Source organism: Notolabrus celidotus, chromosome 9 (genome assembly GCF_009762535.1).
Source record: "Notolabrus celidotus isolate fNotCel1 chromosome 9, fNotCel1.pri, whole genome shotgun sequence".
Classification (NCBI taxonomy): domain Eukaryota; kingdom Metazoa; phylum Chordata; class Actinopteri; order Labriformes; family Labridae; genus Notolabrus; species Notolabrus celidotus.
Window position 1 is genome coordinate 10,972,309 of NC_048280.1, and position 26,163 is coordinate 10,998,471.

At 38.3% G+C, this 26,163-nt stretch overlaps 1 protein-coding gene across 1 annotated transcript; it reads right to left on the minus strand.

Moving 5' to 3' along the window:
- Nucleotides 1-50: 50 nt before the first annotated feature.
- On the minus strand, nt 51-22,285 carry itga2.2 (integrin, alpha 2 (CD49B, alpha 2 subunit of VLA-2 receptor), tandem duplicate 2). Its single transcript, XM_034692912.1, has 30 exons — nt 22,117-22,285; nt 20,773-20,896; nt 18,779-18,888; nt 18,158-18,249; nt 17,331-17,445; nt 16,728-16,855; nt 16,472-16,620; nt 16,066-16,216; nt 15,522-15,687; nt 15,282-15,358; nt 14,738-14,876; nt 12,786-12,931; nt 12,557-12,700; nt 12,021-12,224; nt 11,766-11,896; nt 11,437-11,600; nt 10,659-10,810; nt 10,368-10,478; nt 9,874-9,959; nt 5,756-5,897; nt 5,417-5,500; nt 5,224-5,300; nt 5,050-5,133; nt 4,856-4,958; nt 4,668-4,772; nt 3,689-3,799; nt 3,077-3,190; nt 2,860-2,949; nt 2,520-2,636; nt 51-2,278 (listed from the first exon to the last, which is right to left on the minus strand). The coding sequence occupies exons 1-30, from the start codon at nt 22,196-22,198 to the stop codon at nt 2,189-2,191; spliced, it is 3,588 nt and encodes a 1,195-aa protein (XP_034548803.1). The 5' UTR covers nt 22,199-22,285; the 3' UTR covers nt 51-2,188.
- Nucleotides 22,286-26,163: the final 3,878 nt, after the last annotated feature.

Below are 26,163 nucleotides of genomic sequence, written 5' to 3' on the forward strand. Positions count from 1 at the left end.
ACAGATGATTACAGAGATAGGACACATGAGGACAAAAGTAATGATCTAGATAAGTGATAAATTATGATTTATTAATTAATGGTTGCATGAAGCATTTAAATTATCACCAGTGCAGTGAAGGAAAAAACTAAGAGTGTCAATATGTTGTCTATATTGTGCTGCCATCTTGTGGCAAAGCTTTGCTAATGCACATTTGCATGAAGCTCCACTAACTGTGCTCAAACCTCTCAATAACTTCCTCTGAAAAGTAAGAAAGAAAAGCTCCAGAGTTGTATTTATTTTAAGTGACCTGGTTGTTGCTTTTGGAAACCATGTCAGCCACATGTCAGAGCATCACACCTTTGCTCTGAAGTGAACAATATTTGCACATGAAGAACACACTGGCTTTTGCTAATGCAGGGAATTGTGTCACTTTAACCTGCAGTTAAACTTTATGAGAGCAAAAAAGGGAGCCAATTTAATATGAATAAGTGGATCAACATAGAGTTGCTATGCAGATATTCAAATTAACCATACTACTTTTCTTTGTCATGGAGATCAATGGTGACAACAGTTGTCTAAAGGTTGTGAGCAGTATTTTTGACCCCAAAAAAGGCCTATCAGAAAGCATTCCCTTATAACCTGAGGAACTGTGATGGTCCTTCTTAAAGCCATCTCTGAACTAAATTGGCACCACCATTAATCAATTAGTCATGAAAACAGCTGACAGATTATTCTGTTCTGAAAAAAACGTACTTAACAAGGTGTGCAATTCAGGGGTATAAAAATACAAGTCATTACCAGCAACAACAAAAAGCACAATGGCTACTCAACTGACTCATATTTCCAATGATCATTTTACATACAACACTTATACGAAAGATCAAAATGTTATCTTACAGTATGTACAGTACAAGCACAATGAAACAGAGTAATGACTATCAGAGTTCAAACCACAGATTTCAACTGTCTTAATGCCAGAAAAACCCTGAGTGCAGAAAAGGACAGCGGACCTGAAAGCAGAGGGATGCACGATAATGGATTTTTGCCAATACCTGATATGCCGATATTTTTAAACTCGTTTAGTTTGATACAGATACTGATATAAAGCCCCCTTTTTCATTCTGGTGACATCAAATCTCTCCTGTAATAGAATTTACCAGTCTATTTGTTTTAGAGACAGACATAAAACAAGACAAAAAACATTGATTCTACCATTATTGATAAATATATTATTTTTCAAATATGGACATTCAGTAATGAAACAAAAAAAGAAAGTTCTGTGGATTACATATCATTAATCCATGAGGCTCAACATGTAGACAGGACTTACACTTGATGGCCGTGTCGTGGTGAAGCTTATGTGAGTAGCAGTAGCGAGGAGCTTCTCTGCTTTGCACTTCAGGTAAGGCTATATCTGAAAAGTAACACCAGCTAGACATAGTACTGCGAGGCTCAAAGTGCATCATTAGCTTGCAGAAGTCTGCATCCTCCACCAGGCTGAAAGGCTGGCTGTTACGAACAATGAATTCAATGATTTTCTTGTTGAGCTCCTTTATCTTTGAGTGGTTGTCATCCAGTGTGAATAATTGAGGAATCAGCATAACAGCCATATAGGTAAAATTGTTCATTTGCCAATACCTATACTATAATGAACTTTTGAAGCTTCTATCTGTCATACCAATACCCTATCTTATGCCAATAATACCATGCATCCCTGCTGGAGACTACAACATGTATGTTAAAAAGGTTGATGCTTCTAATTTACACTCATATGTGCCAACTATCTTATGTAAAACTTTGCAAAACTAAAAGTAAAGCATAACTCAACCTATTAATAATACAGTGTTTAAGTAAGGATGACGACATTTGCATCCAATATTACCCAAGGCGTAAAAACCTGATAAGTTTGGTCATCTTATGTTGGGAAAAACATGGTTCTTGCATTCATTCAAACTCAGTGCATCAAACTACACATACAGTCCACACAGCTTAAAAGTAAAAACAATGATTGTCCGTAAAATGTAAAGAAGATCGTTTCCCAGTTATCTACAAACACAAAGCTTCCTGGTTTTTTTTTTCAATGCTCAACTCTCAGTGGTTGAGCAGTAGTCCATTCCACTTTATGAGAATCAGCGACAAGTACCGGTATCCACACTGAAAACAGTCTGGTGAGGAGTGAAGGCTGCAGTTTGTCTCCTCATTCAGTTCACAGTCCTTCATCCATGTTTGCATTGCTCTGTGTGTCATCATCAGTCTCCTTCAGCAGCTGCTGGTACTTTCTTTTGAAAAACCCAAACTAGGAAGTAAAAAGAAAGAGTTCAGACACAGCTCCTCAAATGTTCGATTTTTACTTATAAAAATGACAGCTGACTGCTTTCTGTTATATTGGACATAGCTGTTTTTTCATACATGCAATATGACACCCATATTGTTTTCTGTTATATGAGTTTAGGGGATGAATAAATAAAAATATTCCTATAGATCTACAGACACAAAACTTCACATTTTTATGTCAGTACAGACACACACAGACGTACCTTCCACAGCAGTCCAACAGCTAGAGCCAACAGCAGCAGTCCAGCGATGACACTGCCAACGATCACTCCCACAGGAACATCACCTTTCTCTCCAGGTTTACTGACAGTCAGCACCAACTGGACAGCAGGAGGACAGGAGGGGTTAGAGTGTGGTCTGAACATGGTCTGTCTCACTTGGACAAACCAAAGAAGAATCAATTTCCGGAAAAGTAAAAGTCAACTGATCAACCATAACAAGTGTTAAAAACAAACGAGAACTCAAAAATGCTGTTTTTAATTTCATGCTTTTTAAAATAACTTTTATCTGAGGTATCAAAAAAATACTGTAGTGTGATCTTACAGGGAGCTGTTTGAGGCCAATAATAAGCAGATCCGGGTTGGAGGTCTCAACATCAATGCTGGACGTCAGCTCGACGGTCTGATAGGTCGCCTGTCATGACACATTTACCCCAATGAAAGCACTGAATGCATGCTTATGAACACATTAATCATTAAAAATAAAAGGTAATATAGGCAGACAAAAGCAGCAGGGTAGATTATATTATTGAAATACTTACTGAAATAAAAGTGCCACTCCAGATCCTCGTTTTAATTTTCACAAAGTAGTCCGTCTTGAGTTCAGTGTCTTTAAGGATGCACTTTATTAACTCACATTTTGCACTCTTGCAATCCTGTTGATAGATTAAAGCAAAACATTAACAAGTAATTTAAAATTTTGGTTTGACTGGAATTTAAAGTCTTCTGGATTACTTATGAAACCCATTTAGTTTATTCAGCTCCAGGTTTTATTTAAGTTTATGCTGTTCACTTTTAAAGTAAGCTTTTGAGGATAAATGTCTGTAAGTACTAATAAAAAAGAAGACAATAATAAATTAAAAATCCTAAAATCCTACATTTATTTATTATTCTTGTAGCTTCACAACTCACAAACTGTTTTAATTATTAAAAAACTACATGAATGAAACGTCAAATCCCACATCCATGACAATATGATAACAAAAAAGAATAAAAAGGCTGTTCACATTAAGTCTTGAAATTATACGTTAGGGTTCTCCTGTGCAGATTCACATAAGTGCAATCACTAGCTTCCCTGGTTTAGTACAAATACTGCATGCAAACATGTCTCCTGATGAGAAGAGAAATATTCATACAGAGAAAAAGAGACTGACCAGTTTCTCAATGCCTCTCAGACTCTCCTCAGAGAAGGACGCTTTGTGGGTCTTCACACCGATCTTCAGAGGATCAACCAGGCTGCTGGAGTCACAGCTGATGGAATCTCCCTGCAAGTAGACAAGGTTTAAGGAATTTAATGTATGTCTTTCATACTCCATATTCTACCATAAAAGTCAGAGACAAAGCCTGATTTGGAAATAAATTTTTTTAGGTGGTAGTTCACTTTGTTTAGCCCTCCTGTTATGTTGCGGGTCAAATTGACCCTTTTTAGTTAAAAAATCCCCCACAAATAAGTATTTTTTTGTATGAAACTTCTTCTGATTGGCTTTAATAGGTGAAACCAACATTTAAAATGAAAATGGTTGATTTCACATATTTACAACCCCCCTGCATGTTTATAGATATATTGTTTGTAGGTCAATTTGACCCGGCATTCAAAGTGGAGGCTTAAAGGGGTCAGAAGTGTCAAATACTAGTTGTTTCTTTGCAACTGTGTGACATATTTCATCCCACTCATACACACACGCACACACACACCCTTTTAACATGAATTTTCATTAAAAACAAGTGAGATATCCTCATTAAACCATGATCTGTTAGAATTAAAGAACACCATTGCACTAAATATTGATTTAAGTGGTTGGTAACGGAGTTAACATTGAGATTAAAACATTTTTATTTGGGATTTTTTGGGGTTCTGACACTTTTGGAAAATTAAATATGCCCCACGTTAAATTGACTTAGGAATATTATTGTTGTTCCTGAGAAACGAACATAACAGGTGGGTTAAGAACTAAATAGAGTCACATTTAACAATCATCCTCTGTCAACTAAGTCACATAATTCTTTGACAGTCCATAATGCCTTTATAACAATAACCAAGGTTTCACAGAGAGAGAGAGAGAGTGTTGTTGAGGTCAAAAAAGTTTTTGATTTCTTTGAAAAATTGCTGCTATTTGTTAACTGAGTACTCACTGCATTTATGCTGGTGACATAGAGGAGCGGGTTTCCATCGTCAGTAGTCATTGGCAGAGCGATGGTCAGGTAGAGCAGGCTGACAGGGAAGTTACCTGTAGAAACCTTTAACACAATGGTTTCCAATTATATTAAACATCAAGAGGAATAAGATACATATAATTTAAAGGTTGATTTATTTATTGCACCTTCACTGTGAAGTTAAACTCTGGGCCGATGTCATCCAGAGTTTTCACAGTTGTAACCACGGGAAGGGAAGAATCTGCTACGAAGAAGTTGATATTTGACTTCCTGGGAGAAGAAGACAGCAGTTCTCAACTGATAATCTCACATTGTAGGACTGCTGTAATAATACTGTTATGGCAATTAAAAGTCAAATCACCTTGACAATACAATCCCTGCATCATATTTAAGTGGAATGGATATGTCCACTTTGTTGTCTGCAGGTCTCTCCTCTTTGCCATCACTGCAAAGGAGCATTAAAGAAATGTACGGAGCATTAATGTGTGTTGATTAAATGCAAAATAAAGACCCAAATTGAAGTGACTAAGTGTACCTCTTGGCCTCGAATTTCACTTCTGCTTTCTTTTTCGGCTGATCAAGATTGTATTCAAAATTCATCTGAAATTTCATCTGTAAGAAAAAAACAAACTGCATTACTTACTCACAAATACATTTATATTGCAAAAGCAGCTAAAAATTATTCACAGTAGTAAAACTTGTATTGTTTAGTTCTTTTTCACACCTACCTCCTGGTTCTTTTCCAATGCAGGGTATCCAATCTGACAGGTGACAGTTTGTGTTTGTGTTGAAGTGCATTTGACTCCATCCGTCTGTAAATTCAGAGTTAGAGTAATATATCCATACTTTGTGGCTTTGCTCAAGTATCTTAAAATGCTGTGCTACAGCAATTCAATGATGATACAATTAAAAAAAATCTAAAAAAACATAAACATGTCTCAAATGATTTGGCTTATGACACTTTAACTACGTGTATGTGTCATTTCGTGACAATCGCTTTGTACCGTTTAGGTCAATTAAGCATCATGCTAATATAAACAGATGTACATAAAGGAACGGTCACTCACAGGAGGAAAGACAGATGAATAGTACAAGCTGTTGGAGAATGTGGCCAGAACTTGAGTGTTGTACGCATTTTCCTTTTTGTTCTTCACAACAACCTCGAACGACAGTTCTCGGTCATTAGCGCTGACCAGGACGGGGGCCGAACTGCAACACAAGAGCTCAGATTATTCTACTCTGCATTTAGATGTGTTTAATTCGTAGATGCTAAGGATTGAATGAATTATCTGTCACTAAGTAGAGGAATAGGCATAAGAAGGAATGGTTGAGATCCCCTGTTTCACAAAAAAGGGGACCTACTGTGAAGCTTGGGCAATTTATTACAAAGACATGTAGGGGCTAGGGATGCACCGATCCTACTTTTTAGGTCCCGATACCGATGTCGATACCTGGGCTTTGGTATCTGCTGATACCGGTATTAGCCGATCCGATCCCAGTATTGATTTAACAAGCTTTATTCCTTAATGTGAGGATAGAATCATGTTTTGGCAACTTCAGGCTTTTCTGACTTTGCAAACCAAAATAAAATGAACATTTTTAAACTGAAAGTATCATTATTCAAGAGATTAGAGTGAGTTAATCTTCATAACCAACAGATATTACAATTCAACTGTAAACCTCAGTAGTGGATAAGAGGAATTAAATATTCTGTATAAAAAAACTGCCTCAAATGAGAAAATAAAAAATATGTCAATGTAGTGTTTCCATAGAGTGTTTCCCACAATAGTACAGTGTACCTGTGGCTGGGATTAAAATCATTGAATACATTATTACTCTATCCAGCTTTGCCCTTACTGTTTCCCTTCTCTGCGTCTGATATTGTGACAATATTAATCAGCAGCACATTTTATAAAAATGCTAATGATGTAGGAGACACACATGGCTGTTGTAAACACAGAAATGCATAGAACTTAGATGAATAGATCTGCCATATGGATCAGCACTATATATCGGCCCCTTGTCACCGATATCCGATCTAGCTTTTTGAGTCCGATCTAGCCCATATCCGATACCAGGATCGGATCGGTGCATCCCTAGTAGGAGCTGTTATTCATAGGACAGCAGAAGAGAAACAGGAAATATTGGAAGGAGAGATAGGGGATGGCATGCAGAAAATAGTCAACACTGGGAGTTGAACCAGCAAGTGCTGCATCAAGGACTGTAACCTCTGTACATGGCATGCAAGCTGGAAAAGTTGAGGCCCACAGCACCTAAAACTGATTAAAACTATAGTATGTAATTCTTTTATATTCACAATTTCTTATTTATAAAGGAACAAACCCAAGCAAGTTCATGAAACTTGAGTCCATGAAATTTTAAACAAACAGCAGCTGTTTGTGATCAAATGAGTTAGAATATGTGAAAGTACTTGAAAAAGTGTTGCATTGTCTCTGTGAAATGTTCATTTATATCCTTTCATCCGAGTTAATCCACCAAGAACACATCACCCAAATTTTTTTTTTATAAGGCTCATAAGTCTGGCCTAGAGATTTACAGGCTGTGAAGTTGCTGTATAAACTGGAAAACTCTAATTTGAGCAGCTATTAAGAAATTAAGACAAACTCATAAAACAGGAAGAATAGAAAATGGTGTAATGGTTGTTAGGAGTTACCAAAGCATAACAATGAATAGAGGATTACATTTTGTCTAAATTTGGACTAGTGTCCACGATGCCTCTAGGTTTAATTCTGGCTCTGCTGCAGGTCTTTAAAGATGGTTCTGTTAACAGCCAGTGAGTTTAGCCTTCAGGGGCTGCTAGATGGTCCTGTTATCACACACATACTTAATATCTAAGTACCATGATGTATCATGATGGCAGAAATACGGGAGATAAGATAGTGTATCATAGAATGTATTATCCAAATAAGATGACTTTGACCATGAAAGTGTGTTTGTGACACATCAGGTGATTACAACCAACTCTTTCTTTTTTAAATTATCATGTGCTATTAACTCCTTAATGTTCAATACGCAATGTTTGATATCATGTGCAGAACTTTTTTCTAGTATTGATGATATAGATTGTGTTCATTACCATGTGCAACATTACTGATCCATTACATTTATTTAAACCATTTGCAGTACTGATTTTGCTAAGACTATCATGTTCCACATTACTTTTCATTATTGTCATTTAAAATTATGTTTGATATCATATGCCAGGTTCATGTTCAGCATCACTTATGAAACCTCTGTATTACAGTCAACACTTCTACCAGTGTGGTTTATGTTACTTCTTTTTACTTCACCTACTCTCAAACTTAGCTTATCATACTTATAATATTCTTCTTTTGGGTACTCCATAATCTATACTTTATATTTCACTGATAATTGAAGTTCTGTTGTGTTGCTGTTGTTTTTGCTCTGTCAATTTGGAGCATTTGAGCACCAGAATTTCCTTCAGAATAATTTAAGTTTAATCTTACTTTACAACCAACTCTCATCTCCCCTCATCTCATCTCCCCTCATCTTATCTCATCTCCCCTCATCTCATCTCCCCTCATCTTATCTCATCTCCCCTCATCTCATCTCCCCTCATCTTATCTCATCTCCCCTCATCTTATCTCATCTCCCCTCATCTCATCTCCCCTCATCTTATCTCATCTCCCCTCATCTCATCTCCCCTCATCTCATCTCATCTCCCCTCATCTCATCTCCCCGCATCTTATCTCATCTCCCCTCATCTCATCTCGTATCATCTCATCTCCCCTCATCTCATCTCCCCTCATCTTATCTCATCTCCCCTCATCTCATCTCCCCTCATCTCATCTCATCTCCCCTCATCTCATCTCCCCTCATCTTATCTCATCTCCCCTCATCTCATCTCCCCTCATCTTATCTCATCTCCCCGCATCTTATCTCATCTCCCCTCATCTCATCTCCCATCATCTTATCTCATCTCCCCTCATCTCATCTCCCCTCATCTCATCTCATCTCCCCTCATCTCATCTCCCCGCATCTCATCTCCCCTCATCTCATCTCCCCTCATCTCATCTCCCCTCATCTCATCTCCCGGCATCTTATCTCATCTCCCCTCATCTCATCTCCCCGCATCTTATCTCATCTCCCCTCATCTTATCTCATCTCCCCTCATCTCATCTCCCCGCATCTTATCTCATCTTCCCTCATCTCATTTTATCTCATCTCGTATCATCTCGTATCATCTCATCTCCCCTCATCTCATCTCTTCTCATATCTCCTCATCTCATCTCATCTCATCTCATCTCACCAACAACAAAACAATTACTAAAAATATCCCAAAGTTTAAAGCTCCTGTAGGGATCTTTAGGTTTGGTTGGATTTTGGCACCCTCTGTGAACAAAACAAGACTTTTCATCTCATTGCTAACACCGTTCTGTACATGTAAAATGTATTACTGACTTTAAATCTTCACTCTGAAAAACGTAAAAAATAAAATTTTCTTCAACGTGCCGTCAATCATCTGGCATTATACCAACCCCTAGTATTGTTTACAGGCATTAAAAATTACAGTTTTGAAACTGTCAAGCTTGTTATGATTGTCTTTCTTTGTAGCTCATAAAAAGGTATCACTGTAAAATTAAGTCTGTTCCATGACTAGCCAAATATTCCCTGTACTACCTTTAATTTACAAGAGTTTATCATGAAAACCCTCAGTCACTTTCTCATACAAATGTATTAGACCCCCCGTTTCAACAGAGCTCTCCAGAAACAGATAAAAAAAGAGCACAACATGCAGGTGAAACAGCTCAAGTCAAAGAAACAGTTTTCATCTTAAATACTGTGACCTGCTCACAATAGTTAAAGTGAGATACTGACTCAGTAAATAGTGTTCAGTGCCTTATGATTACCTGAAGATTTCACAATTACTCATCGTAAGGACCTGCACAGTTTTGCTCCAACTTGTCCTTCCACTTACAGTATTATTATCAGCTATTAATGTCGATTCTACATGTACAATAATAAAACTCTCTATCCTGAGGATACCAGGAAGTATGTGACCAGCATATCAAGTGAAATCAAGAAAACAGATCTGATGTTGTTTTCACTGCAACTTGATGCTGTACATTGTTCAAGTAACAGCTGGCAGTTATAACATGCTGCATCTTGTACTTTACATTTAGGACGGATTAGTGATCCTTACCTGGTCGCCTTTGTGTCTGTCTTCACACTCAGCACCAGATCACTGATGCACACTTCATCAGAGCCACAGTCTTTTGTGAAGGGTATCTGGAACAACAACAAGGTAACACATTTACCACAGGATGCTGATTCTTTCTTTCAAAGGGATGTATTTTCAGAGTCCTATAATTTGTGTGAATGTGTGAAAAAAATACCATAAAGGACATCCCTTATATTCTCATTTCATTGGGTGAACTTTAATCATGTTCATGGGTAAACACAAGGTGTGGAAATGTAAGAACGTGCGTGACTTGTGAGACACTTCAGCTCTAGAAGCTAGTAATCATCACAATTTTGCACCATGTCATTTTAAATGACTGTACAAACACCCCCACAAAATGACTATGTCTAAAGTCTCCTGTTTCCTGTAGATCTGTCATGACCACAAGCTCAAAACAAGAAAAAAACACATATACAGAGAATCAGAGATAATGATATGCTGAATCAGTCACTTACAAAGAACTCCCAGGCAGACGGCGCAGATGTATCCAGGACTGGATTTGCATCTTCGTTCTGCTGATTGATTTCTACTTTCAGACTAAGTGAATTGATAAAATCTGGTGCTTCCTGTTGAAGAAAACCACAGATTAACAAATCATTACACATTTTTTAAACACTTAAAGTCCAGTCTTTTCTTAAAGTTTCTAAGCCTCATCAAGTTGCTTATATACAAGCAGTCATTGGTGTTATTTACTGACCAAACACAACTGTGCTGTAAATAAACAAATCATGATTTCCATCTGTTACCTGAACATAAACCTGGTAGTCTAGACATAGGGGTGTAGAGGATATTTTTGCCTTCTCTGTGAGGAAGCGTTCATTGTTTTTAGTGAACAGTCCTCTTGATGTCACTCGTGAAGCCTGCAAGTCAGCATCCAGGGTCAAAGTGTAGGAAACATCTGTCAGAGGTGAAAAGGATACACCATGTCACGCATATTTTTACATCTGTGCTTACCTAAACTATTGTTTAAAAATAACACTTGCTGAAATTTGCTGGGTAGTTTGATACCGAACATGCCTATACACCAAATAAAAGGCTACAGTTAGCTTAGCTTAGTGGTTAGTTTGGATGTAAACATTTAGAAACAGCTGGCCTGGCTCCAGCCAAAGGAAACTAATGCACCTTTTTTAAAGTTATATTTTGGGGGCTTTTTTATCTGTATTTGGAGAGGACAGGACAATGGAGGCCACAGGTTGGAATTTAACCTGGACGGCCCGCTATATGGGCACGTGATTTAACCACTAATCCAAGCCCCGCCCACATATGAACCTTTTAGCCAAATGCAACTTTTTTTATGCTGAGCTTCAGGGGTGCTGATCAGTGGATTCTACTTCATCAGATGGAGCCAGGTGATGTGTTTGTCCAAGTTTAAAGCCCTTCATATTCCTCATACAGACATCAGCGTTGCATTGATCTTTACATCTAACTGTCAACATTAAAGACAACTAGCTTATTTCTCAAAAAGTTGAACTACTAGACCTCACGTAAGTTCAAGAAGCGAAACAGGATATCAGATTTAATTACCAATGGGTCCAACAGGGTTCTTTGGTCTGAATTCAGCACTGAAACACAGCTTGGTGTTGAAACATGTTAGCTTGCGTCCATTGATGTTACAGGGCTTGTTGAAAATGTTGATTTTATCTGGCTTAAAAGAAGCTTTAGCTGCGACGGATGCAACACCTCTGGACCTGAAAAACAAGTGCAATCATGAATGCCCACTTTGCAGTTTCCATGATTAGAGTTTTTATTCAATTAACTTGATTTTTATTCAAAAGTGGTATTGAAATTGTAATCAATCATAAGCTCTAACAGGTTATCTTCACGTTCCCAAATTCTGTGGAGATCAAACTCACCAGAGCTGCACAACTTTGCCGTAAGCACCCACAGAGATGTCAGGGATTGAATCATCATTCAAATCTTTGTAGCTGTCTAAAGATCTTCCAAAATACTGCAACTGAGGACCCAGTTTGGAGCCAGGGATCCTCTGAAAAGGCGACAAACACAGTTTAATGACCCAAAAGCTCCAAATGCATACAGTCAACAACAAAAAAAAACAATACTTCAAAATATGTTTGCTTTAGTCAAATATCAAACCTTTCTCTCCTTACCTGTGAGAACTGTTTGTTTAATGTCTTCTTATCTCCATTGTAGATGTAGATGACACCTTTTCCTTTGTCTTCCAGAGGGGCTCCAATTACAACATCATTGTAACCGTCGAGGTCCAGGTCTGGAATGGCAGAGATAGCCATCCCAAAGCGAGCGTTTTCAGTTTGGGGTGGACCATTGAGGAATCCCTGCTCATTCAGGATACCCTTCAAATGATAATGATAGAGATAGTGTGTGACCAGAGGGGCTCAAAGTCAAACCATGTACTCCTATTTAAAAGGATGGCTGAGATATATGGGTAAAGGGCTGTTTTCAACTTTGAGAATATCTCTTTAACTTGTCTTACATTAAAACAGACTAGTGGAAATAAGCTGTGCTAAATTATGACAGAAACTCTAATTAAGCAAGTTGTTTGATAAAAGCTGTCTAACAATATATCTCAGTGTAGATAGTGGCATTGATGTCTTTGTCTTCATAGTTGCTGAAAAATCCAGAACACAAAATAATACTATAGAAGCGACTTTTTGATCATTTGTACCTTAGTAACAGAGAAGAGATAGACCCTGCCCTGTTCTTTCTTCAGCTCGCTCATGAACATGGGCGCACCAACCAACAGCAGATCTGTCACCCCATCATCGTCAACGTCAAGGGAGCACAGGACACTTCCGAAGTACGACCCAATCTAAGACAAACATTGTCAAAAAGGTTTATGTACAATCAACCATCCAATCCAGTGGAAAATATGAAAACCATGACCTCAAATGTACCTGTTTCCCTCTTTCTGAATCTATGACAGCAGATTCTTTCTGTGCGTTGATGGTGTAGACTATAACTTGTCCAGAGTGGTTGGAGCGAGGTGCACCAGCCACGTAATACTCCGTGGAGCCATGGCTCAGTGTGGTGACAGAGTAACCTGGAAATAACACATTAGTAACATATTTACTACATCTGAGCTTCAGCAGCTTTGACATCTGAAGGACGTCTTCTACATTAAACTGTAGTGGAAAGATACTCTGAGCAGTTACTCACATTCTTACCTAAAGAACTGAACTTTGAACTTTTTTTGAACAACAACATATCTTTGAAAGGAATCATTACTAGTGACCCAATAAGGCTGAATTATTATTTCTAGTTGATTGGACCTCTATTCCCAATTATTATCCAATTTCCCCTCTGCGATTATTAAAGTATCTACGTATTCAAACTTGAGTTGGTAGGAGCAATGCAGGCAAGTGAGGGTACTAAACTCAAAGTAATAAGAAGAACAGGGTTGTTCTGCCTCAGCAGGTTTTAATTAAACTTAAAAAAGCATGCAGGAGATGTCAGTCAAAAGCAGTTTGCACATGCCCACAATGGAGGCTTTATAACTTTGCAAAATAAAACAAATGTTCCTATAAACATACTACTAAACTATCACTGACAGCTTCACATTAAATTGTGTTTAGACGTAAATGCATCAGTAGTGACAAATTAAGTCTGCATGAAACAGTATGAACAGCTCACACATTACCAAAGTCAAGTAATTTTATGAAGACAGGGCTGTCATTTGAGCTGCGCTTTAGCAGCCAGTTTCAAACTCTTGTTATTGTGTAGGGCTGCATGGTTCAGCTCCAGCAGGACTCTGAGGTCCTCTGATCAGGGTTTGCTGGTTGTGCCTCGTACCAGGCTCAAAACTAAAGGAGACAGTACTTTTCAATCATTGCTCCTAAACTTTGGAATAGTCTCCTGCTTGAATCAAGAACTGTGGACACTCTAGACATTTTTAAAAAGCAGTTGAAAACCTGTTTAGACTTAACTTTGTTTAATCTGTGTCTGCTTTTATGTAATTTGTATTTAATATAATCTGTTTGTCATTTTAATATTTTATTGTGAAACACTTTTGTGACCTCTGCTCTTAAAAGATGCTATATAAATAAACTTGACTTACTTACATTCTATAACCTGGAGTATTTCTACTTTTACATCAGGAAATATTAAAATAAAATCTTCCTTCAACACTGTGTTTATATCTATCCACAAGATACTTGCCAAAATTGCATAAAATCTGTGTTTAACATATCAGGAAAATTATTTATCAAACAATTATTACAATGACTTTACTTTTTATGAAAGACATTGAAATTATGAGGATGCCACTTTTGGATTAACTTACACAGAAATAGCACGCGAAAACAATTCAATAACTTCTGCAACAAATATTCTTCAGTCAATATTAAAGTGTGAAAATGCAACATAATTCACAATCATCTTACGGTGCTGCCATCTATATTAACTTGAGGAAAGATACAGTATTGGTTTGTATGTGTTTAGCAACACTAAAGATACAGTGAAAAGCAAATAATCAGATTATATTGATTTTCTTTTCTACTTCTTTTATTAGGACACAGAAACTCTGGCACTCAGAGTGGGTTATGGTAACTTTTCTCAAGATGTTCTATGATGTCACTCCACTGTTAACAAGATGTAAGAGGTGGCTGGCTGAAAAATACAGTGGTGAGCTTTATGAGAAGGTGACAATTTCACAACTTTTGCCCAAACCATGAACGCCTCTATCATGGCTGCCAAAGTAAATTAGCTGTTACAATTACTCAAGGACTATCAGAAGAAAAAACAGTTAAATCATCCAATCTCTTTATTGTATTGTTTCATGCAAAAAATGTTAAATACAAACAGAATAAAGTTAGTAAAGTAATTGGGGAAGATAACTTTAAAATCCTACCCAGTAATGAGCTGTGGTTTCTGTCTTGAAGTGTCCCCTCAAAGGCTGAGAAAGGCAAAATGTCAATGCTTGACCCTTTTTGATGGACAACAGTCCCACTCCAGGCGTAAGCTCCCACTGCTCCCAGCATCATCACATCCTACAACAGAACAGGTCAAACACCAGTCAACACATACCAAAGAAAAACTACTAAGTCAAGCATTCATATTATTGGTCTAGGTTACAGACTGAGCAGTTTGAAATAAATGACACATTTCAAGAAACACAGTAAATAGTGAGAGCCCCAGAGGAGACACAATGTGAGTAGAAAACACATCCTAAATGTAAAAAAAACCCAAACAAACTAGTGGTCACACTTTGTAAAAACAAGAGTGCAGCTTCCTCTTTCCTGTCAGGGAAGACACTGTCCGTCTTTGACCAGCTTCATTTTCTCAACAACTCTGGGTCCCATTGGTATTTCAAAAGCAGCAAACCAAATTACTTAACCAGTGCTTTTTTTAAAGCATGGCAAGCATTCAGCAGTGTACATGGGGGCACCCTGTACCTGTTGGCTGGAGTAGTGGGCGCTGAATCCCACCTGGGACATCTCCATTTTAAAATTGTCACCCCCTTTTCCGGTGCCTTGATGGAGCAGAGCATCGTGCAAACACCAGAACAAAAAACAGAGAAGAAAACATGTAAATGTGTTTTCTCGATGTTCATCACTGACAGACATGTTGCGACGTGCATGTATGACTCTCTCTGAAAGATTGTCTGCAGTGTACGCAAAGTGAAAAAAATGTACCCTCGATATTGAAGATGCGGTTCCCCAGAGCTCCTGCGATGGTGGAGAGAGCCGCTTCTTCTGACACATTAAAGAAGAACTTCTCTGTGGGTTTACTAGCAATGGACTGGATCTCCAATATCAGCTTTTTTGTGTCGATGTTGTTTCTGTTGTAATAACCCAGGACCTGAGAAGAAAGAGGGAATGCCACGAAACAAGATTGAAAAAGGAGAAAAAGATGTCTTTGTTATGACACTTGCTTATCAAAATAGTTAAACAGAAGCTAAAAAAAAAAGCTCTCCATTGCTATGACACCAACAGGCATCACATCTTAATGTCAATTTACATCTACATTAAAATATTGATGAATGTTGTGAAAGCATTGTTAAATCCAGCACCTGTAAATAAAACCAGGCAGGGGGACTTGAAGATTAAACTTAGGGATATTAAGCGTATACCTGTATCTTGTTAAAGTGACATTGTACTCAATGGTTGGTGTAAATTTCAACTTTTTATATTTTAACTACTTTAACATGATGAGAGTGAATGACAGATCATGACTCACAGCGATACCAAAGCGGGTGATGCCCTGTTTATCACACTCTGCAATGACCTCTTCCCTGAAGGCTTTATCATGAGACTCCCCATCAGTGACCACCACCAGAACCTTGGCAGCATCGGGCCGACCGCCGTGTTTTTGATGGAAACCCCACTGACTGGAGAAAACAACTCTCAGGTTACTTTAGGAGACACATCATTTATAAGAGGTAAAAAAACGCCTCTTTTTAGGTTCCAACATCCAAATAATTATTTCATCTTCATGAGGCTGTTACTAAATTCAAGGACAAACTTATGAAGACATTTTTTGAAAACAAAACAAGACATCAATAATGCAATCAAACATGAAATGAGTGAATGAATAAACCTACATGTATAGCATTTGTAGTTTTCATTGTAACTGTGACACCTACCTGGCATATCGGATGGCATGGAAGGTGTTGGTAGACGATCCGTACATTTGTGTAATTTCGGATGCTGCAGCGATCACCTCATCTTTGGTTTTATACTGATTCAGTGTGAATTCAAACCTGGCATCAACCCCATACTGAATGACACTAAGCTGGATCAATAAAAAAAAATACAGTTATGCACATGAAGGGATTTATGTACAGCCAGAAGAAGGACCATACCCTGTAAAAGATAACTGTGACAGGTGGTGTATCTCACCTGTGTGTTACTGGGTCCTATTTCCAGCTCAGGTATCAGTTTCTGGAGGAACAAGTTCATTGGACCCCATGGATAAATGCTGTTGGAGCCGTCCAAAACAATCACAATATCCATGGGCCCTCCACATTCTAAAGATGTCATAAGAAGAAACATCCAATGATAAACTTTCTTAAGCAATCTGTAAGTGTTTGGTTTCAGTTCATGCCTCAAACAAACTTTGAGATTGCATGAGATAGGAAATATACCACCATTATCTGGGAGCTGCCTTTTCTCAGTTATTAAAATGACACAAGTCTGTGGTTAAAATGCAGCAACTAAAGAGAATTTCCTGTTAATGGATCACAGAGTGCTGAAATATTATAACAAAAGTAGAGTGATGACAGGCAAACTACTGAGTCCCTGAAGTAAAATGTTGTATATTGTGGCATTGTGTGTTGGGATTTTTTGGGGGTTCTGACCCTTTTGGATAACTGAACATGCCCCGGGTCAAATTGACCCAGGAACATTATTGCTGTTCCAAAGAAACGAACATAACAGGAGGGTTAACACTATGTAACTGTACATGGCTAAAACTGGATTTAATGAATAGGTGACCACTCTTACTCTGGACAGCAGGAGAGAAGGCAGGTTGAGGCTGAAACAGGGGGCTCAGTCGTGCACATACTCCTGGGTAGAAGTCCTGATTTCCACACTGCTGTCCCCAAAGAGGACCGCACATCTGTATCAGGGGACAACAGAAGAAATCAGAATAGATTTAATGGAAAGGCATCTTGCTAATGCCATATGATTGTTTTCATTTAATACCTCAAAAAGCCTGCCATTACCTCCTGCTGTAGTAATATATGTATCTGAGCCACTGACACACTTTCTTCCATTTCAAATGAAACTTTAATATAAACCTCAGACAAAGTCATGAACTAATAATGTTATGACCGTCTTATAACTACAGTGCTTCTGACAGCAATTTAACTATAAAATTTCAGTCTAACAAAAGGCAAAAACCAGGTGGGCTCTGCCTTTGGTAATGATTATTTCCTGGTTGAGAGCGGGAGCTCAAATTCACTGAAGAGATGAAGTTGAGGACACTTTAAGATGTCTTGAGCCTTGGCTGTAGCTCTCATACTGAAGGTAAGGGATGGATCAGGTAATTTGATGCCAGTGATCTTACAGGTAACTTCATTCATGTGTTGTAACCTGTTCTTATCTCTGACTGAGAGATTACCAAACCAGGTGATAAAACCAACACGTTCTAAAAACTGTCATCACTTTACCGCCCACATCGAACCATTTGAGCTTCTGGAGGAAGCACATTGCCAGACTGCTTTTGTATTTTTATTGAATATCAATTTGTTATTTGATTCCTGAAATAGTGTATGACACCCTCATTTGTGTGAAAAATCATTTACACACGCACATGCACACAAATGTACCATCAAACCATTTGCTGCAGGCATCCTTGTAAGAGCCAAACCCAGACACATGTTGTTGTTGAGGTTTTTAACATCTGGAATTCTGATTGAATCTGTGGACGAAAAAAAGAAATTGCTTTAACACTTATTCATAGATCACAGTTATAAAACGCAAGAAAAGCTCCAAGATACTCTCATTCAAACAATTAAAATGCCTTTTTTACTGTAGCATGGTCATGTCTACCTTAAAATATTCTCCTGTACATTTCAGTATCAAGTCTTTATCAGGAAAAAAAAAAGTACAAACATATATTATCTGAGTTTTTTTTTTAAGTCGCTCAAACTAACACTTTCTGAGTCCAAGAAATGCTGATTTAGATTGAAGTTATTTAGTCTGAAATGTATAAAATTCAAACATTATTGTACACTTATGTATATGTAAGTATGAGCTAAACACAAGCATAGTATGCTGCAATATACTAATTTCTTTTTTTTTTTTTTTTTTTTTTCAAAACCATCCCCAGATTTGAACTCCTCCTGGATGTTTTATGTCTGCAGCCCTTTTCATTATGGTTTAGGCATTTCAAGAACAAATGTTTGGAAGAGAGGTCAAAGGTTAGACAACAAAACAACAAAATTTACCTTGAAGATCGAGTTTGTCACAGCTGTTTCTGGACCCTGAGACTGGACATTTATAAACATCCCCCTTCCTGTTTCGACTGTAGCCACTCCATGGAGCACTGACCAGGAGCCTGCAGAAATCAACAAGATTAATCTCTTCACAGCTCTCAAAAACATACACCTACGAGTCATTAATATTCAATCTGTAGACTTTTAGTTCTTGTTATAACTCAGAGAAAAGTTATTTTACCGCTTAAAGCCCATGTCAAAAATATACAGGAGCCACACACCTTGGAGCTAATAGTTATACAAAAACAAAACAACATCTAAATAAATATTAGTTTGTACCATCATGCACCTGGTTCAGGTGGTCTTAGCCTGAGCAAGTGCAAACATGTCAGTCATGTCATTTTAACTATCTATAAAAAAAGGCAAAAAAAGATTGTACAAGTTCACACAGAACATTTCAACTTCAACCCCTTCCCTTCATGTCAAAACATTTACGTGCTGCTTTCTGTTTTTCATGCTGTTACCTAAGATCAGAACTCAAATAAAAAACCACAAGTAAAAGAAATGTGTTGCTCCCAATACCACTCTGACCCAAAAATAACTACTGGACTTCTTAGCACTGATGTTTCCCCTCAGTGTCAAACAAGGCCAAAGTCTTTGGACATCTCATCCCTCTTTATAAGTTAGACGACAGGAAACAGGATGTAGCACTGTTGCTTTCTCATGGATACCAATGTGGAATACAGTCACAGAGACCACCGTCACACACTGTACAATTCCCAATTACGCAAGTGGGACACTCCTCCAGACATAGAATGACTCTACGAGACTGTGACTCAGAGTGGACAACAACCAGACATCACAGAGGGGTTTAGTTACTGTTTAACTTAATGTTATGAGTGGGCCAAATGTAAGAGGCTTTAAACAAGACATAACTCTTTATGTGACACATATACAGGTTTTAACATGTCAGACAAAACTGAGCATTAGCATTATCTATCCATCTATTATCATTACTATTTATCCTATTTGGGGTCACGAAAGGCTGCAGTCAACCCCAGCTGTCATTGGCCAAGAGGTAGGGTACACTCTGGGACTATCTTGGTGTTTTTTAAGACTAATATTCTATCCAGGATGGCCTTTATTTAACAACAACACAACAATACAGCCATATTTTTCTTACTCCCAAATATAGATGTCAGCCAACTAAATCATTTATTCTACTTAACATGCAAAAAATCTTTGTTCCTGTTGGTCTTGTAAATAAAATGCTTATGGATACGGCAATGTTTTGGTGAGGCCGTTTTCATAGACGGTACATAAATAATTTCACTAACCAGGTTATTTGCTTTCACTTCCACTAAATGCTAGTATTGGCAAGCTAACATTTCAGTAGAAACCACAAATGTTAACATCCAGTTGTTGCTTGGCTAGACTTCCACTGATTAGACTTGCACAGAGAGGTGGACTGAGCAGCAGACTGACAGACTGTCAATGACATCCCCTATAGCTATGCCATTAGCATGGCTGAGAACAGGCAGCCAAACAACAGTGCATTCAGAAAGAAAACATTACAATGTCCACTCCCCTTACTAAACAGAAAATAAAAGAAGTGAGATTCTTTGAAATTGTTGTGTCTGTCCCAGAAAATGTATGGTTAGATCATATTTTCACATTGAAAAATGGAACTCCTCACTCTGTGCCGCCTGGGGCCAGCAGTACAGGTGGCTGGTGACAGCTTTGAGAGTTGTTTACATGGCACTGAATGCTCAGACACTGCTGATAACCGGGTGTATCTCTTTTACAGCAACTGGCCTTCACTTATAAGATGGATACTCCTACTATGAGGACAACACTCTTTCAAGCCAGGCAAAAGCATGCAACTACACTCCACTTGAAAACTACAGCACCCAGACTGTGCAGAATATTAGATGGTGCTATGATATAAGCAGTATGGATAGGATGCTAATACAGCCTCATGAGGACCTGATAACTTGACTCCATACCATTTGCCGTCATGGTTTGTCGCTTGTTGGATTGTGTAGCCAAACTCCTCGGTTGCAGATCCACTGAAAATCTTTGCACCTGAAGTGCCGACATTGAAGGCCTGTACGTGCAGGATTCTGCCCGCTGATGGAAGAGGAATAAGAGATCACATGACAGTAACAGTAATAACACCTCAACACCATCACATCACTTTGCGTACTTACTATAATGAGCAGTTGTACATTGTCATACCATAATACACAACCAAATCTTCCACATCTAAATTATCAGTTTGCAGTTTTGGATTGCAGCACTCAAAGACCATCACTTAAGAGTTATCGTGACTCTGTTTGAGGTTAAATGTTTCATTTCAAGTGACATTTGCAGCCACTCTGACTTCCTCCTTTAAGCTTAGGTGTTTTTTGTGGCTGAATCATGAACATTTTAAAACCCACACCAGCTTGACTCATGCAAGCAAGGCAGACCACTAAGTTATCCCCATTACACATGAAGAACACAATATTAAACGAGCATTGAAGATTGCGTTAATGTAAATGGATCACCCTGAAACAATCACCCATCCAACACAGCCCTTTAAACCCCCCCAGGACATGGAATTTGTCTGAGTGACTCTTGATGCTGCATCAGAGGCACATGCCTGTACAGGCAGCTCTCAACTTTCAGCCTGTCTTCCCCTCAATCTGCAGGCAGAGGAATGTGGATGGGTGCTGGACTCAAGAGACCTTCACTAACACTAGTTCCAGCCACGCCTGTTTACCTGCAGCGCAGAGTAGCACTTTGTCTTCTCTTGGGGCTCTGCAAACCCCACGACACATTCATATTTCCGTTCATTACAGAAATGAAGAATGTGCATACATGAGGATAATTAAAAGCCTGGCTGCTGCTTGAAAGCTTTAGCGGTTATAGTGCAGAGTCTGCAGACACAAAGCAACATACATGTTTCCTCCATTATAAGCCATGTGCTGCATAGTAAAACAATGAATATTTCATGCATGTGATTGATTATGGATCATGCATTTGTTGGGAGAAGAGGAAAAGCAACAGGGGGGGATCTAGTTCGAAATACAAGCACTTCTAGGCGGACTCATTCAGTAAATGCGACTACAAAGTTATAGCGTTCACTCATCTGGTATCCTCAGACGTAGTAAGTTTATGAAAACGTTTGAAAATCACTTTTAAAGCCATAGCGAACCATTAAAAAAACATTTCAGTTTGCTATTTTATGAAAACAATTCAAAATACTGGCTCTCTTTCCAAGAACATTTGCATCATGTTGGTGATTTCGTAGGAAAAAAATGCTAAATAAATTGATTCAAAGTACAGAAAACAACTCAAGTACTCACCTAGAAACACTAAAGCGAAAAATATATTCCCCCAGAAGAACTCCATCGTCGCCTTTAGTCCATTAGTAAGAGGTGATTGCATGAAGCCGCCGCACTTGTCAAAGTTGTGGCTCCACAGCCCTCAGAGTCAGCGGTGACGCACCGGATGCACTTCCCAATAAGGAGTTGAGCTCTTCCTCCTACCTGCAAATGCAAACTTTGACTCAAGCTTTCAAAGGGTGAGGGGCAGTCTTAAAAAAGTCAGACTTTGTAGATGCAGGACCTTAAATAAAGACATCCCAGACAGTTACTTCATGTGTAAAGTCTGTGACGTTTATTGCTTTAATTAAAAATAAAAGTGGAATGTTAAAAATCTAATTTGAGTTCTTGAGGAGGCAAACAGACAAAATGTCAGTGTTCAATATTCATCAACGCCCATCATCCTTAAATTAAATCCCTTAATCCTCATTCCAGAGCCACAACAAGAGTGGACAAACAACTCTTAAATCAGCAGATGTCACATAAAATAAAGAATCATCATCAATTATCAGTTAACAATTTGAGACTTGCCTCCTCTCCCATCTTTTCAACCCTGTAATTTTTTTATTTACTCCTCGGTGATGTTTGGGATGCTCCTAGTACAGAACAATGTGATTGACTTTAATTATACACCATAATTCGTTAAGCCCATGATCTCAATTTGCTCTGTGTCGCTCTGTTTTGTATGTTTTTGTAATGGTATACATGTCCATACCCATACTCTGTACATTAAACCGTATTCCTATATTTTTTTTCTGCCCATCTTTACCAGGACTCACTTTTAAAAAGAGCTGATGCATCACAGCAAGACTTTTCGAGTCACAGAGTATAAACAGACAAATAAAAGTCTATCTGATGGAATTTAGAATATCCAGAGCCTATAAACTGAAGCCAATACAAAAGACGGTTTAATTAGTCAGAAGACCAAAGCCATTTTTTTTCCCTTTACTGGAGAGCACTGGTGTAAGACACTTAATTGGAACATACAGGGAGTGTGAATGGTTAAGATGGTAAAAGGGCGTTTAATTTTCAATGAGTGGTTTCATTCCAAAATGCTATTTCGGAAAGAATGCCAGCTGGTGCTCACTGCTTAAAAAACAAAAGGATAAACACACACTCTGAAGTCAGACTGGTTCAAGGGCAAATAACTCAAGATGTTGTCACTGTGAGTAACAATCTTATTGTCATCATTAAAGAGAAACTGCTCAAATTTTATGAAAAAAGGTTCATGTTAAAACGTATTGGAAAAACAACTGAAGGCTGTTGTATAATGTCTTCTCTGACTATGGAGGAAGTGTGAGAAAATAACCCAGATGACATCATCTCAGCCACAGATTTTTAACAAAAAGGCTGCATTGTGCACCGGGGTGGTGGAATTTGAAAGATGTGGGTATCTGCAGGCAGGGAGAATCAAATCAAAGGGGTTTTGGGCTAAACTGAGGAATTAGCATTTTTTGACCTTAATACAAGGCAGTGGATAAAGTTGAGATATCTAGACATGATGCAATTTGTCCATTTATGGAAATGTAAGCTTAATTTACTTCACTTAGACTCAAGCTGTGATTATCAGGAACACCATGATCACACTCACATGGTTTAACTTGGAAACAGCCCAATACAACCCAATTGAAATCTACCGGTCACTGAGTGCTACTAAGCAGCTGGAAGTAAAAGTCTTTACTGGAGAACACCTCAGTGGTTGTAAAGAGAGAGGGGTGAATATAATCACTTTATAGGACAACATCAGTGTTTGTAATCAAGCCATTTAGTTATTGAGCAGAGAGTGGCTATGCCTTGAAATGCTGCTGTTGTCCTAACAGCCTGACACTTACCAGGCACAGCCTAATTACCCCCCCCCCCTAAACTCTGATACTTTGACCCCTTTACAAACTAGAGTGATGAGAATCTGGGTGAAGAAGTTGTGATTCAGTTTAGTTAATACAAAAGGTTCAGTTGGCCTAGAAGCAACAATCTAAGACCTTATTCAGCAGCTGAACCCTCTCACCCACTCTTCTGTTTGTGCAGGCATGACTCCTGTGTAAGTCATCTGGTTAACCGGGCACCTTGAGAATTAAAATGAGCTGGGTCAAGGTTTTCAGTGGCAGTGACACGGCGTGATTCCCTGGAAAAAGGCTCATCTTTTTTTCTGACATTTGTGATGAAAAGACTTTAGAGAGTACAACATTCATTTTTCCCAGAAGTGAATAATAACTAGTAGGATGAGTCTCTAATGTTAAATATCTCTTTCCCATTTTAACAGGATGCAGCATTCATTCTATTGTATACATTATTTTTGTGAACAGCAGTTCAGAGAGTTTAAGGCAGCATCCTTTCCTACATGATGTTAACAATGTAAGGAAGTATCTTGAAGCAAAAAAGCCTGTGGTCTGTTTTCCTGTTAGGCTATGACATAATGGAGCAGTGTGTGCATGTCATTAAAAATCCCCACATTTGAAGTCAGCCTGGATGTCAGACCATTTATAAACACAGGACTAGGCCTTTGTCTTTATTTAAAGAGGGAATTTCTCACTTGCAAAATTTGACATATTTTCATACAAGTACTTTGATTCAACATCCTATACTTCTCCACTACATAGAGGTGCATTAAATTAATTTCATAGGGCTCATATAGTTTAAGGATTACTTTTGAAGACTTAAACTGAATGTATTTTTTAAAAACTAGTCCCCCCCAAAATCACTGTCAACAGTTTTTGTTGAAACTTCTGTCTACCTTAGGAGTAGGCTAAATGATCATTGTTAGTAGTGAATTCTTTGAATTGGTAGTTTTTCAATGTCACATTAGGTATTACATATTTTTTTCAGTTGTTTTTTGTTTCTCCCCAAAAGTGTTGTTCATTGCGAGGCTATGGTTTAAGTTATATAGATATTACCGCCCATCCTCTGTGCTGTATTTGTGAGTTGTGTGGTAAAGTAACAGATATAATCACTTTCAGATGAAGACCCCACCAAAAATATGTATGTATATTGCTGTGTAAGTGCTTGTACAATGTCCTAATGCTTAAAACCAAGGTATGCAATATACATGGAATACAGATGCAGAAACACACGCAGTCCTCGGTGAGTGGACCATAGCAGGGAACTAATCCCTCTTTCATAGCCATCTGCTGACACCAATGAGAATCTAAGGCCCTGCTTTTCCCTGTTTTATTGTGAGCCAGACAGTCACATTCAGCAGGCTCAGAGGGGCTCATGAGTCAATGGCTGCACACCAACACGGTGGTCATGTGACTTGTGGGTGAAGTTACCTTCCTGCCACATGACTAGTGTTTTGTCTATTGTAAGGTTTTTGCAGGAACATTTTCCCAAAAACCTGAGGACAAGGATGAAAAAATGAAAGTGCACATATGGTGCATTTTTCTATGCAAGTCATGCATTGACAGCCAATGTTTTGTAGATAAAGATATCTTAGTGCGCACTGAGCTTCCTTAGCAGCCTCAGTGGTGATGTACACTCAGACTTTCCACGCTACCCACAAAATAACTTTGTTCTCCAAATAATGAAAAGAACTAGCACAAGGGTGAACCTTGTAATGATTCTTTCTTGGTGTGTTGGAGATAAGTTATAGACGGACCTGTAGGTGAGGGTTTCCTTTTCTCTTTGCACAAAAAGTAGTCCCCAGCTACAGTAGTGATAACTATTTACTTTAGCTCCCTGCAAAGTATTTCTCTTTAAAGTTAAGTTACACAGTTAGATAAGAAAATGAATTCCTAACATTAAAATATGATGTTACGACCACATCTAACTTACATCTAACTTCAAATGCTTTCAATTTTTTCACACTTAGTGCGAAAGGGGAAGAGACACAGCAAGGGTCCATAACAAGGCTGCAACTATGACTGTTGTGGTCGGTGTGCATGCAATAATAACATCACAAGGTCCCCAGGATGCCTCAGTATACTGCACCCCTGACACATATGATGGACTCAGTCTCACAGTTGAACATATGCTGGTTGCTGAGAGCTAGAAAGCACTAAAGAGCAATTTAGCAGGAAAAATAGTTGTGGTGTG

Bases quoted from the DNA above. Each gene is read 5' to 3' on its own strand.
- itga2.2 (XM_034692912.1), bottom strand. From the start codon at position 22,198: ATGCAATCACCTCTTACTAATGGACTAAAGGCGACGATGGAGTTCTTC. The intron at 15,688-16,065 runs GTGAGTCATGAT...CTTTCTTCTCAG, and splicing joins TCACCCGCTTTGGTATCGCT to GTCCTGGGTTATTACAACAG. The intron at 5,898-9,873 runs GTAAGGATCACT...CTTGTGTTGCAG, and splicing joins ACAGACACAAAGGCGACCAG to TTCGGCCCCCGTCCTGGTCA.